The sequence below is a fragment of the Centruroides sculpturatus genome, unplaced genomic scaffold, assembly GCF_000671375.1.
Source record: "Centruroides sculpturatus isolate CEXI.00-Female unplaced genomic scaffold, Cexi_2.0 scaffold1215, whole genome shotgun sequence".
NCBI classification, from domain to species: Eukaryota; Metazoa; Arthropoda; class Arachnida; order Scorpiones; family Buthidae; genus Centruroides; species Centruroides sculpturatus.
In genome coordinates, this window is record NW_019385505.1 from 20172 (window position 1) to 35794 (window position 15623).

At 31.0% G+C, this 15623-nt stretch overlaps 1 protein-coding gene across 1 annotated transcript in view; it reads right to left on the bottom strand.

The window, feature by feature from the left end:
* LOC111639632 (multidrug resistance-associated protein 4-like) overlaps positions 1 to 15623 on the bottom strand; it is a 71681-nt gene that overhangs the window by 12895 nt on the left and 43163 nt on the right. Inside the window, exons 18-22 of the mRNA XM_023385530.1 lie at positions 13567 to 13847; positions 13067 to 13146; positions 12830 to 12980; positions 11491 to 11724; positions 1802 to 1902 (exon numbers count right to left, since the gene is read on the bottom strand). Coding sequence (XP_023241298.1) covers positions 1802 to 1902; positions 11491 to 11724; positions 12830 to 12980; positions 13067 to 13146; positions 13567 to 13847 — 847 coding nt within the window. The remainder of the gene's footprint in view (positions 1 to 1801; positions 1903 to 11490; positions 11725 to 12829; positions 12981 to 13066; positions 13147 to 13566; positions 13848 to 15623) is intronic.

Consider the following 15623-nt stretch of genomic DNA (forward strand, 5'->3'; position numbering starts at 1 on the left):
AGAGAGCATTTTCCCATTCTTCTAGCAAACAGGAAAGAGAGAAGGAGCTCAGTACTCAATACTCAATATTCTTTATTTAGCACCAATTGGTGCATTCTCAGCACCGTATGATACATAGCTGAGAGTTTTCCTGTACAGTTACATATTATAGTACATATTATATTACTTATATGATACATATAGTATTGCATATATATTATGATGTTACATGATGTTACATATATATTCGCGTAACATTATATTTATACATATGTACAAATTTACTAAACAGAAATAAGCAGATATATTTATACATTTATACATATTTAAAATAAACAAAATAAAAGTACTTAACTTAATTAAAAACTAACTTAACCTAAATATTACAATCAGTCAGTTGTTTAGCCTGTTATTGAGTCCAGTATAACACTATTGACAACCATCGAAGTTCCTGTTTTCAAGAGATCCTGTTGTACAAAATAATTTAACGAATAGTCAGCCTTGTGCACTTTAGCAGTTCTTGCACTCAGCTGCAGATGAGATGTTACGACACATTATCTTCTAGGAATTTCTAATATTCTGCATCGTATTGACAAACATCCTTTGTCGTTTGAACAGAAATCACTTGCTTCAGCTGTCATTGTCACTTCTAGTTGCTGCCAAGTATCTCCGCTGGTATCCAATAGTATTACAGAAAACGTTTTTGCATATTGTTACTGTGATTTAAATTTTTTACATTTGTCACCGTTCGTATTATTAGCTTTGTTATAAAGTTAAAGTTCTTTATAACTTTGTGTTAATAACTTTATCTCATAGGTGTCTTCGTTTTATTTTAATATGTGTGATGTCATTGTAACCAACTATCAACCACTATCATAGATCCTATTAGACATCTAAAACCATACAGGAAACAAACAAATGCAGAAAACCAAACTATTTATCTAACCAAAATCATTATAAAGATAATAACACAAATTTGTGTTGTTCCGTTCAGAGATATATATTTATGCTTTATTGATTTAAAAATAAGCAAATAGAACAGAAAGTCCAAATTATGTACCGAATTATTCAACAACCTATGTTATGGTATTCATACTGAGGAGGTGTTTGAAAAAGGAATTAATTTAGGAATTTTCTTATTTTGAATTCTACGATTGAAGTTTTTACTTAAGAGTTACAACAAGAACTATCCTAATATTACATGGACAGAACAAACCTAGCTTCAAAACTCGTGCTTTACTACCAACCAGAAATACCAGTGTCAAAATATATAACCAGTCTTATACAATAAAATGTTAAAAGTAAAAGGATTGTTAATCCATAGTAGCAAGATTCGCTATTTTCTTTTCAGGCAAAAACAAAATTGACACCAACGTGACTCCCACAGAAAGCATTCTACAAATTTCGAGTACAGATCCAGCATTGTGGCCAAGAATTTTAGACACGCTGAAAAAGTTTTTAGTAACACAAGTTCCATCTAAACCAGGGGTGAGCAACCTTTTTAATCAACAAGCCAATTTAAATTTTAAAATTTTTTGGCGGGCCGCACATAAAGTAACACTTATTAATAATTTACAAAACTTTATTCACAATAAACATTAGAATAAAACAATATAAAATTTAAAAAAAAGTAAAGATTTCATATACAAATTTTAATGCAAAATAAAAACAAACAANAATTAGTGTAAATTCACATCTTGTGCCAGTGTCGACTTATCAAGTATGGAGATAATGTCAACATTCAATGAATATCATTTATTACATTCAAGTGTAATATTTATAAATTATTAAATAAGTAAATAATAATAGTTTTTAAAAATACCTGAAATTTCATATCAGATGTATGTTTAATAAGGACTTGAAAATACAGAAATATTATTAGTCCATAATTCATAACAAGTCCAAGTTTGCTGCCTGAATCATCTAAAATTGAAATTTTAAAATTGAAAGTTAACTTATAATATTTTAAAGGAAATTTATATATAAACATGAGTAAAACAAAGTATTTATGCATAGGAGGCGATAAAACGAACAGGAACTGGAAGAAAGAAAAAAGATTGACAGATATGAGCATTACAATTATCTTGGTATACAAATTCATGAAAAGGGAAGAGATGCATTAGAAATTAATACAATATTAGAACAAGATAAAAGAGCAGTTAAAAGATTAAATGGAATATGTTGGAGTGAAGAAATAACTAGATCAAGAAAATAGGATATATAATGCTATTCTTAAAAGCATTCTATTATACGGGACAGAAGCATAGAGAATGACTGGGAAAGAGAAAAGTAACAACAATTCCATTTCAAGCGTTGCATTGAGAAGATCGTGCAGAATCTCGAAAAGAGAAAGAATAACTAATGACCTAATGGTATTGAAAGAGACGGTTTTGGAAGCTATACAGAGGAAACAACTTATTTGGTTTGGACATGTAAAAATAATAAGTAATAACAGATTCCTGAAAATGTCAATGAAATACATTTCACAAAAAAAGAAAAAGAGAGGAAGACCCAGGCAAATTTGGTACGACAGAGTAAAGTTAGCATGTAGTGAAAACGGAATTAAAGAAGAATGGTGTATGGATAGAGTAAGATGGAGTAAGATGGAGAGGGTTCGTTCTTGAAGGTCTGAAGGTGACGTCAGACGTCATAAACCGAATATAAATAGAATTATTAAATTCCTGTTAATTTTATTTTAGTCTTCATTGAATACTTAACTGTGACTATACAAGTGATGTGCTTTTGGAAGTATTTATTGTATTTAAATTTACTTTTTTAAATATAATAACAATTTTCTTCACTAACTGCACTTACGAATAAATAACTAAACCTTACAAATCTTTAAATGCAATCTATTTTATTATATTATTTATCATTTTTATTAATTGATGACAGTCAATTAATTGACGTTCATCTATACTAATATTATAAAGAGGTAATGTTTGTATGTAAGTTTGTATGCAGCAGGTAATCTCCGAAACTACTCATCCGATTTCAAAAATTCTTTCACCAATATTAAGAATGGAACTTCAGGGTGGACATAGGCTGTATATTATTCCGTTAAACATTCATATAAATTAAATGATATCATCTATGGTTAAGGCTTTTATGNTTCTTGTATGAAAAATGACATATTTTAATAAAGTTAATTACGAACTCGCGATATATCGAACTGGCAAAAAAGACCGACTGAATCACTCGCTATAACAAAAGTTATATACATAAAATATAATTGCTATATCGAATATTCACTATATCGGGTGTTGGCTATATTTAATTAACCTTACTGTAGAAAAGTTAATTGTTTTAATTTGAATATTTGATGATGAAGGAGCCTTCCGTTTTTTTGTTTGCTTTTCCGACATGCTATTATGGATTAAAAATTTGAAAGTTGAAAAAAATTTGTAGGAAAATTTAATTTTGAATAAAAAAACTCTAATATTACCTTTTTGAAAATAATATTGCACTTACGCCTTTCAAGAAACACAAGAATTGCTAAAATTGCTAGTTAACAGCTTACCGGTCTGACTGATTGTGTGACAGAAGCAAACACAAACAAGCACAGACGTGGCGCGTTCGTATTGCATGTTTGAACAAGTCGCCGACAAGTGAGTAACTCGTCACAAAAAATTGTTTAGGTTTAGTACTACAATTTAGTTTTGTACTACCATTTTATTATAATTAATTTTATAACAATATATTGATGGGAGAAAGTCGATAAAATAAATTCAATTTTAAAAATGCTTGGCGGGCCGCATAAACATGTTTAACGGGCCGCAAGCGGGCCGCGGGCCGCGTGTTGCTCATCCCTGATCTAAACCATTGTATAATTACAAATTTTCTTCCAATGACACTGTCGACCTTTTAGCGTAAATTATTATACACGAATTTTAAGCAATGGAGAGCAAGTTTTACGAGACTCACTAGTGTACTCTCTTTCAGAAAACTGCGTTTACTGCTTCTGTTGCAAAATTTTCGGCTGTATAGTTAGTTCTCTTTCAGAGGAGAGTTTTAAAAGTCGGAAGCACCTCGGCGAAACTTTAAAAGAGCATGAAGTTTCCAACGATCATATTTAGGATAAAAAATCATGGCTAGAAATAAACCTAAGGGTAAAATGTTGTAAAACTATAGATGTGGCCTCTCAAAGAATTATTAATGCCGAAACAAATCATTGGAACGCGGTGTTTCTAAGAATCGTAGCAATTACTAAAATACTTGGTAAAAGTGGTCTGGCTTTTCAAGGTACAAACAACAAGTTTTCTGAGTATAAAAACGGTAGTTTCTTAAAAATAGTTGAGTTGCTATCTCAATTTGATCCCATTATGGAAGAGCACGTCCGTAGAGTGCTAAAAAAGAAGAGACTAAAGCTTACTATCTCCGGAAAAATATACAAAACGACATAATAGATCTGCTGCATCAAAGTGTAAATTCTCATATTATTGATGAAATATAAAAAAATCAAAATATTTTTTTATAATTTTAGACTACTCCTGACATTAGTAAGGTAGAGCAAATGACTCTTCTAATCAGATATGTTTCAATCAATAACTTTGACGCTGATGTTGAAATTAAAATTGATGAAAGCCTTTTAGGCTTCTTACCAGTCGAAAGATCCACAGGAAAACAAATATCTGATATTATAATTGGAGATTTTAATGACTTGGGTTTAAATTTGCAGTATATCGGAGGGCAGAGATACGACAACGGGTCCAATATGAGGGGCGATAAAGCAGGAGTTCAATCTAGAATTAAGCAATATAATTCTCGAGCATTCTATGTTCCGTGTAGTAGCCACTCTCTCAATCTTGTTGTTAATGGTATGGCAAAAGCATCCTTGGAAGCCGCTAATTTCTTCAACACGGTCCAAAAATTATATTTATTTTTTTCGGCATCTACTTTTCGATGGGCAATACTTTTAAAATATGTTCATGGTTTAACGTTGAAACCATTGAGTGACATTAGATGGGAGAGAAGGATAGAGATCTTAAAGCCTTTGAGATTTAATTTCGGAGATGTATACGACGTCTTGCTATGCATTTACGAAAAGCAAGAAATTGAAAATTTAATACGAGATGAGACCTCGGATTTATTAAATTGTATTAAACAATTTAAGTTTTTGTGTTAATTAATTATTTGGCATAAAATACTAAATTCCATTAATCCAATAAGCAAGTTGATGCAAAGAAAAGATTTTGATCTAGCCTTTGCACTTGATCTTTTACAAAACTGCAAAATATTTTTTAAGAATCTTCGATGGGATTCGTCCTTCGATAAAACTATTATTGATGCAAAAGAACTTGTTACCGAAACTAATGTGGAGGCTAATTTTGGATCAACAATAACACGACACCACGTTAGAAGAAGGAAAAGGAACTTCTTATACGAAGCACGAGATGAACCCATCAAAGATCTAGAAGAAAAATATATAATAGATTTTTTTTTTATTTTACAATCGATCAAGCATTGAGAAGATGCTAGATTTGAACAACTTAGTAATCATAATAACTATTTTCAATTCGTATGTAATATATACGATTTAAATATCATGTTCAAAGAAATGCTACTAAAACACTAAGAACTTAGAATGCATTTTAAATGATGGTGATTTTGTTGACATAATTGGGGTAGAATTAGCAGAGGAAATTTCAGCAGTATCTGCGCTTTTGGGCAAAAAAGAAAGCCTAAGCAATGTACTGAGCTTAATTACAGTCAAATTTTGCCCCAAACCTTACTATTGCTTGAAGAATATTGCTAACGATACCATTAACTGTAGCAAATGGCCAAAGAAGTTTCTCTAAGTTAAAATTAATTAAGAACTTTTTACGTTCGACTGCTACACAAGATCGTCTTAATGGTTTGGCCATGTTGGCAATTGAGCATGAAATTGCTGATCAAGTAAATTTAAAAGATGCAATAAAAAAGTTTGCAAAACTGTAAATAAGAAAAAAAGTTTTTTGTGATTTTAACGGAGTTGATGTTACATTGTTTTATTTTCAAAATAATGACAATTTGATTGTTTGTGCAATAATACATTTTTAATCGCATTTCATAATGTAAAAAATTACATAGTTAACAATTTGTGACTAGGTACATTACAGGTATTTCTTAATTAATTTCTACTGTTTTGTACAGCTTGATTATCAATGTTATGTTATATGTTTCTTTGTAAATATATTCTTTTATTAAAATTTAAAAAAATGATTTGATTTTTATTGAAAATAAATAATACGCACCTTTATTTAAATATATATATATATTCTTAACCCATTAATAATACCATGGACCTCCCATAAGTTATAAACTGGCAGCTTTAAGGGCACTTATAAAAAGAGCGTACACACATTGCAGCAAAGTGCAGGACAGACGTAAAGAATTAGAACACATCAAACAGCTAGCTTGGCAAGTCCAAGTCAATAAAGTAAAGGCAATCAATCTATATACAGTAAAACTTGTCTATGGCGACCACCCACGGTTCCTTCAAAAAATGGTCTTTTAGACAGGTTGTCGTCCAATACAGGTGATGCTGTAATACCGTATTTCCGTACGTATTTTGCGCACTTTTTAGCCATTTCTACTAAGAAAAACTCGAGGTGAGCAAACACAAGCGAATTTTTTCAACGATAGGGCTATATTGGTATTGTATTTTATTCTTATAGGATAACTCGATTTACGGGAGTCGTCGTGATTTTATAAGTCAGATTTAATACCAATATTTTAAAGTTTAATACAATAGTCGCATTTTCTCGATTATAATGCACATTTTCTTTTTTCCGACTTAATTAATTCAACTCGTTTGTTTTCGTTCGCTCCTCAGTTACGTGTATTACGTCATCGATATACAAGCGCGTTGTATCTCTACATCACTTTGGTTTTGGTATTCGCTAGTTTAATCTTATTTTAACTTTAAAAATACTGTATTTTTTTAATATTTAATATTTTCTTAAGTACAGTAAGACAAATTATTAAATAATAATAAAACGATTTTATTATTTTTTCTCATTGTACGATTTCGTTACAATCCGCGATTGTCATTGCGGAATCGAAAAAGGAAGGTTGCCTGTAAAACTGAGCCCGTGTGCAATACCGATTATGCCGCCCCTGTTTAACTACGAATACCTACGCTGAGCTTGCCAGAAAGGCTCTTTAGTGTTGTCTCATAACGGTGTGAAAACAAAAAGAAATACTTTACAAAGGAAAACTATTTATTATTACTAAGTTATTTTTGTTTACTTAATTGTAGAGCCATATAAATATTTATCTACAGAAATTGAACTCTTCTTGCCTTTATGTTTGCGAAATCTGCTACCAATTTTCTTGTATCCAAGCTGTCTAAGATTTCGTGTTCGATTGAAACTATAGCTAAATTACTTAGATTTTGCTGGTGCATTGTTAATCTTAAATAGTTTTTTATAATTTTTAACTTTGAAAAAGACCTTTCAACAAATGCAACTGAAACCGGCAATGTAAGTAATATTCTTAGTGTTATTGATGTGTTCAGAAATGTTGAAATTAAGTCATTAGTAAAAAGATATTGTAATAGGGTTTGTGGATCATTAGACTGGTTTTCTGGAAAATGCAACTTTAAAATATTGATTTCATTAAACAAATCAATACCGTCAATGTCTGTTTCACTACCCGAATCGTCTTTAAGCTTCAGATTTAAATCCTAACCAAGTTAAAACATCATTAATTATACTTAGACCCATGTCGAAAGAATTATTAACAAAATAATTACAATTTGATACGCGATAGAACTGTTCGAATGTGTACAAGTACAAATTGAGAAGGAAGCTCTGTGGGGATTCCCTATTTTCGCCAGTCCTGTCAACTTCTGTCATAGAGCACGGTTTGAAAGATTTTCTTCCATAAAATTAATCGATTCTAGACTAATCCGACTCAACATTTCCAAAATACGTATATTTTTTTGGGAATAATCCGTATAAACTACGCTATAAACAAAAAATTGTAGGCTTACCTACCGAGTGTGCACCACCATTGCTAATGCTTGTTTTCGTCGCGGAGCGTCCCTCCGCGACAAAAACAAGCATTAGCATTCATTCATTCATTCATTCATTTATTTTTAACATGTAGTATTTACATATTTCCTGACCCCGCTGAGGCATTATCAGGAGAGAAAAACAAGCATTAGCAATGACGAAAGTTTTCTGATGACTTATTTTTCTGCGAAAACTTCGTTGAACTTCGGAGACATCATTAATATAAATAATTTTTATCGCCGTTGAATAAGAAATGTTTCTTTCACAAGAAATGTATAAAATTACAGTACTGTATTAGACTTACGGTACCTAATTTACATACTGTACAGACGATAGTTAGCGTAAAATCTCCGTAGCGTGGCACCACGCTAGACGGCGGAAATTATATATTTAATTATAACAAAGTTACAATAAGTTAATATATAATTATATATACAGTACCTAATTTATATATAATTAATATATAATTATATGTACAGTACCTAATTTATATATAATTTATATAATACTGTCCAGACGATAGAAATCTCTCCGTAGTTGGCGCTACGGATGGCGGGAAAGTAGTTCGGCTGCCCAATGACGTTTGAGGTAATTATAGAGGGTTTTTACTGTTTTTTACGGATACCGGTCACAATTTTTTCGTAGTTTTATAGGAATCGTAATTATAGGGGGGTCGACTGTAATATAAATAAGAATATAGTAATTGATCGCTGGTCGGATTTTTTTCTCCGTGAGAAGACATTTCTTATGCTATAAGTAGGGTGGGTATTATGACAATGACTTTGAATATTATGTGACCGATCGCTCGATTTACCGCCGCCAGGACAGCGGGCGTGCACCGCACGCGGGCGCACGCCCGCTTACGGCAGGCCTGGAGTTTTGCATTAATGCGTTTATTGTTTTTTGAATATTTTGCATGCGAAAATGACTTGGATATTATTTTCTTTAAACTATCGGGGAAATAAGGTAGGTTGATGAAGAAACTATTTATCGCACATGTAATTTACATGAGCTTCAAAATAAATAAATAGATAAGTAAATAAAAATAAATTTTATCAAACGATGAGATCAGCCGATTAACTGTATCGTGTACAATATTTTATACCCCGAAGGAAAATACTGTATGTCTATGGTAAAATAAATTTCATTTTCCATAGTTAAACTTCGCCGCTAATTGCTGTTGTGATAACTTTAACACGATCTTCTAACGACAGCAGTTTGCATTTCTTTCGTTTATCGGACAATTTCGAACAAACTGAAATGAATTTTTTTTGTTGCTAGACTAATTCATTAACACCTAAACGTAATTTCAAGGATGGAGAAGTGCCCGAGATGGGTTCGAACCAGAGTTTAGACTAATTCATTATATTAGGAGGGGGAAAACGTTGTTGGACAATAGTTTAGACAGATATATTCGCGAAGTGGTCGCTTATTACAGTTGTTGTATGTTGTTTCGGACCAAAAATCGATGCCCGCGGTCGCGTTACACAGGTGGTCGTTTAATACAGGTAACTTATAAGAACACTCTATGGATAAACTATTCGGTACCAGAAAATTTCGCCCGTTTTGACAGGTGCCCGTCGAATGCAGGTGGTCGCCTAAGCAGTTTTTACTATATATAAGAATGAATGTATGTCTGTGTGTCTGCCCTTCATGCATTACCACACCGTTTATTTGGTTGCCGTGCAACTTTGGAAAGTTTAATATACTCCCGCGAAGGTTTCTGGCATAATACGTTTATCCTACGATAGATGGCGCGCGTATTATATGAGCATTTTACTGTATGTTCGATCGATTTCAAATTGTGAAGACCATTTCCCCCCTCCAAAAAATATCTCTATATATGCATTTGTTATTTACGATATTTGTAATAATTTTTGTTTAATTACTTTATTTCAACTTTTTTTTTGCTAATTATGTATTCGCTAGAACTTTGTTAAAACCTTAACTGTACCCCAAACAACAACCGAAATCGTAGAAGGAAATTCGCCTATTTTACGGATCTAGGGATCCCCCTTTTCCAAATTTTGATATCGACTCGAAATAATTTAAAAAGACAAATTACAATAAAACAAAATCCAACTGTCAGAAATTTCACAACATGCCAAGGAAGAGAGGAAGGAGCAATTAAATAATTAAAATTATAAAGGATTAAAATTCTAAATATATAAAAATGAGGAATATCGCACTTCTAACAATCTCTGCGAATATATGAGCTAAATTATAGAATCCGTGCTTCTCGCATGTACAGTACAACTGTATGTGACCTGCTCACGCGTTGGAAAATCTTCTGATTTATTCGTGTACGCACCAGACGGAAAAACAAAAAATATCGTGTATCCACAAACACTCCAATAAATAAATAGAATTGAAACGACACTTTGAAATGTTTTCCCGATGAAAATGAATAATAATAATAAGTTTCAATAAAAATAATAAAATGTAAATTTAATTTTATCATAACGAGTTTGCTTGAATTTCGTTTCTTCTGAGATCGCAGCGATGCGGGACGGGTAAGCTATCTATAGTAAATCAATAAAACAAAAAAGACGATGATGAAAGTAATGAACAGGAAGAGTAAAATAATACACAGTAATAGAATACATGGCAACCTTAAGCAAAACTTACAAAGAAGTAGGAGCAGCTACTAACAAACAGATAGTCTTTAAAAAAATCACAATATATATCAGATACTACGTACAGACAAGGAAGCTACAGAGAAAAACCTTATTATTGGAAATTACAGAATACCCGTACAAGACGGGAGCGGGCAAAAAAACTGTACTAAATCGGAGCAACAAGAAGGTCATTAAAAGAAAGACTAAAAGAACACAAAAGAAACGTACGGAATGAGCAACCAGTTACTGCTTTAGCGACGTATATATAGAAGACACAACAGAAGTTTCAGTGAAATGGGAAAGAGCAGAAATAAAACAAAAGATTCAGGACTGGAGACATCTTGAATATGCAGAAGCATGGCATATTCATAAGAGCAATCCAGAAGAACAAACTATAAACTTTAGAGAATCCTGTAAAGTCTACGCAGCATTAAGAGTAGGTGCATTATAAATATATCAGCAAGGAAAAAAACGGCACGGACAGTTAAAAAATAGGCATTAGTCTGTGCCCGTTATGTCATTACTTGTTTATTTATTTATCATTATTCATTTTTATTTTTACTTGTATTTTTATGTAGGTATTGTTAATGTATGCGTATATTTGTACGTTATCAGTCTGTAGATTTTATTTATCTATTCACAGACTTGCGCAATAGACGTTAAGAAAATTTAAAGTTAAAAACATTCCGTAATCGGTTTCGTTCGTTATAAATCGAAAATTTGTTCGATTCATTTCTGATGAAGGTCAATTAATTGACCGAAAACGTTAGATAATATAATAAAATAGACAGCATTTTAAAGGTTTGTAAGGTTTAGTTTTATAATAAACCTTAGCAAGTATTCACAGATAGTATTCTCTCATCTCTAACTGTAAAAATTAATATATATTTACTTACCCGCATCAGTTGAAACACTGAAAGTTATTACAATAACAATTAAGTGTATAAATCCGATGATGTAGCCATATGTTGAAATCCATCGATTTAAAGACAGGAAAGTAAACCACGTTGCAGTGTGCTTATCTTGGTATTCATTAAATGTGGAAATAAATTTATTTTCAGCTTTAAATGCTCTAATTGTTGTAAGTCCATAAAGAGATGTACTCAGATGAGAGAATACCGGACTTCTCACTGTTAAAGTAAATTTATTTCATATAGGTTAATGATTTCAAAATGCATTTATTTTTTTTCTAACTGTTTACAAGTTACTTAGCGAAAATTGATGAGCCAATAATTACAATAAATATTTTTACACATTATATAATAGAATTGTTAGAGATTTTTAATATTTACTACAACATTACTTATTTTACAGGATATATTTTAACCCATTTTCGTCATATGCTAATTTCATTGTCAGGTTAAGACCGTGAGTGGGATTCTAATGGCGAACGTGAGAACCACAACTTTAAATAGGTGATAGCTAAATAGAATTATTAAATAAAATATAACTTGATTGGTTTTGGGTTGTTCAATGTTTCCTCTTGTTTTCCAATAGCCTGTCATCATTGTATTCATAAATATCACTGGACAACTAGTATTGCCAAAAATGAATTCTATAATTTTATTTTTAACTTGCTTTTGCAACATAGTGGCGCAGTTTCAAAAATCAGATGCTTAATTTCAAAATTACACATCGCTTGAAATATTAAAAAAAAACATCATATTTTCTGGCAAATTGTTTAATACAGTCTGCATATACCATATATATGTAATATATCGTAAGTGATTTCAGTATAGTCATCTTATGTAAGGTAATGTTTCTGTACACAAGCTTTTGAAGGCCAAATTACCAATCGGTGAATAAATGTTTATAAGCAGATAGTTAATCCTGAGTACACGACTAGCCAACGGGATGGCAACATTGAATTTTCTGAGTTATCTTCACATTTCTAATACATAAATAGAAGACAATTTCCAATAGAAAGATTTTCCGGGTTTCATCCCTCCCATTGATTGCTGTAACCAAATAAACCAAACCAAAAGTCGAATCACGTTTTGTCGTCATTAAGCATTATTGTAGGATGTCATAATATGGTCGTTTCGGTTACGTATTTTCGTAGTAACTAAAATAAATTCATTTAATTTTTGTGTTTCATTAGATAATATTAAGCAACAAGTTAAGTCATTGTAAAATTTATTTAGTAGGAGATTCGAATAAACCTGATAGCTGTTTTAATTAATATAAAATTTCTTCATTCTATTCAGTCAAATGCAATAACTTGAGAACACTTACATTTTCCTTCCCAATATTTTATGCTTTCCAACACCCGGCTATGGATTGTCCACAGAAAATAGAATATGATTGATAGTACAGATGTCAATATAAGTAAATAGGGAAGAATGATTGCTTCAACTATAAACACGCCAACAAAAAGAGAGTAATACTGAAAAAATATATATAAAGATCTTATACACTGTAGATAAAAAGTTATAAACATTCGTCTCACATTTAATGTTAATGTAAACTTACTTTAATCAATTGATGAAAAATAAATGGTAACGTATCGTCCATGTTACTAACATCTTTAGAAAACCGATTTAAAACTTTTCCTAGAAAATGTATTAATATAAAATATTAAGTAATTTAACAATGAATGGCCATTGAAACAAACTGGAGTTTTTGTAGACATTAACAAAGAGAACAGAATATAAGTGTTAGTATTATTGTAAAGATAAATTCATTTTACACTGTTATCTTTACTATTTATGCTCTAAGTACTATTTACTATATGCTTTAAATACATCTCAATCAAAAATTGTTTAAATTTCTATATATTATTAACAAAACCGTTTACGAATATAAGTGATATAGTAGATGAGAATTGAATACCAAAAGATTCATACATAAACTCACATTTGACAACACATTAAATTAAGAATTTTTACCATATTACAGTAAAAATAATATTTTGTTAAGTATATTAGAAAGTTTTTAAATTAAAATAAAAGAATTAAGAATATTTCACATACCAACAGGGTTGTTATCCAAAAACGATACTGGTGTTCGAATAATACATTTGAAAAATTTCTTATGGAGCTTAATAGATGCAGTTGTAAACAGTTTATTCAATAATATTGCAGAAACTAGCATGGTGAAAAATACTGCACATATCAAACCAAGATAAACATATATGTGAATTTCTTGATGTTGATGAAAAGTATCACTCATAGTGCTGTTCAAAACATTCGTATTCGATGCAATGTTTTCCATTTTATACTCACTTTGGCTATATAATCTTTTATCTTGCAACCTGAAAATCAAATAACAGATAATAGAAAATTGAAAAATTCCAAAAATTAAAATGTTAACAGACTTAAATGAGAGTAAACTACTTGAACTCAATAAGAAAGATCAGTACTTATTAGTAAATATTAATAGAATTTTCGTCATTATTCGGTAATTGGGTATATTCGCTCAAAAACAATTTGTTATTTAGATAATAGTAAATACCTATATATATTCAATATTTAAATCATATACTTCCTCAAAGCCAAGATTACTCGAATAGTAATTTCATTTTATTGTTTAGAGACAATGATAGAGAGAGAAGGAAGAAAAAGTGAAACAAAAATTTAAAATAGAAATATTATTCAAAACTCTAATTCTGCTGTAATCAAAAAGTATCAGTTATGGTTCAGTTGAACTTCATGCATACAACAGGACGCTGTCATCGTTTTGGTTTATTGTTTATTGTTATTGTTATTGTTTCATCGATATGCAGCAGCAATCTGTATGTCGTTGTCTGGATTCTTTTGCAAGGAAATTTTTTTTGTGTAAAGACTTTTCGCACTGACAATTTTTCGAAATGGTGTGTGTAATTGAGCAAAGAATATACATTATATATTGTGTCCATAACGGAATTATTGCTACAAAATCGTTAAGAATGTAGCCAAAAGCCTCTTGTGAAAATACTTTTTTCAAAATCCGAAATTCTTAAATGGTACAAGCTGTTCGAGGAAGACACAGAACAGATCGAACATGAAGCAGGCTCTGATAGACCATCCACTTTAACTGATAAACAATACGTTGTTGAAATCAGAGATTTGGTACTGAATGATTGTCATTGAAATATTATGAACATTGATGAACATGTTCCAGTATCATTTGGATCTTCTAAAGCAATTTTAAAAGATAATAAGAGCTTGAGGCGCATTGCTTTTCGAATCGTCCTGAAATCGTTGAATTTTTTCCAAAAACAAAAACGTCTTTAATTAAAGTGATTGACAAAAAGGTTTTTTCAAGAGGTGTTAAGAACGATTTTTTCTTAAAACGCATCAATACGCGTGAAGAAATATGCAACTACGCTATTAAATTAACACCGAAACAATTCAACAACGAAGACCGAAAAGACCTCGTCAACACCAGACAAAAATCAAGAACGTGTTCACTGTTTTCATTGATTGTCGTTGTGTTTTGCATACCGAATTCCTTATGACTGCCAGACTGTCAACAAAAATATTACTCGAGCGTATTACACCGTTTGCATGAAGAAGTTTATAGAAAATAACATCAGATGTAACGAGAAAAGTCACGGATTTTACACTACAATAATACACTTTCTCATGATGCTCTTGTTTCTGAATATTTTACAAAAACTTTCACAAATATAGTTTCATAATTTTTGTATTCAGCAAATATGGCACCGTGTTACTTTTCCTGTTTCAGTGACTGAAACTACCGCTTCTTGGTGACCGTTTTGAATTGATTTATGCCATAAAGCAAAATGGCTGCGAACCCTGAAGGCATTTCACAATAATAATTTTAAAGTACGTTTCGGGAATTGGAAAAAACGTTGGCATATATTGCAATAGAAGGGATTACTTTAATGGGCTCAAAATACAATTTTGGTGAACAAATTAAAATATTGCGTTGTATTGAACCATTCCCTATACTGTTTGATAACATGGGAATTTTACAATATTGTCATTTAGATTTTTTCAAAAGAAATATTTCATAAATTATTAACAGGGTGTCAAAAGCTTGAAGAGTAAAATCAAAAATTTGCTCTAATCGAAAAGTTAGTAGG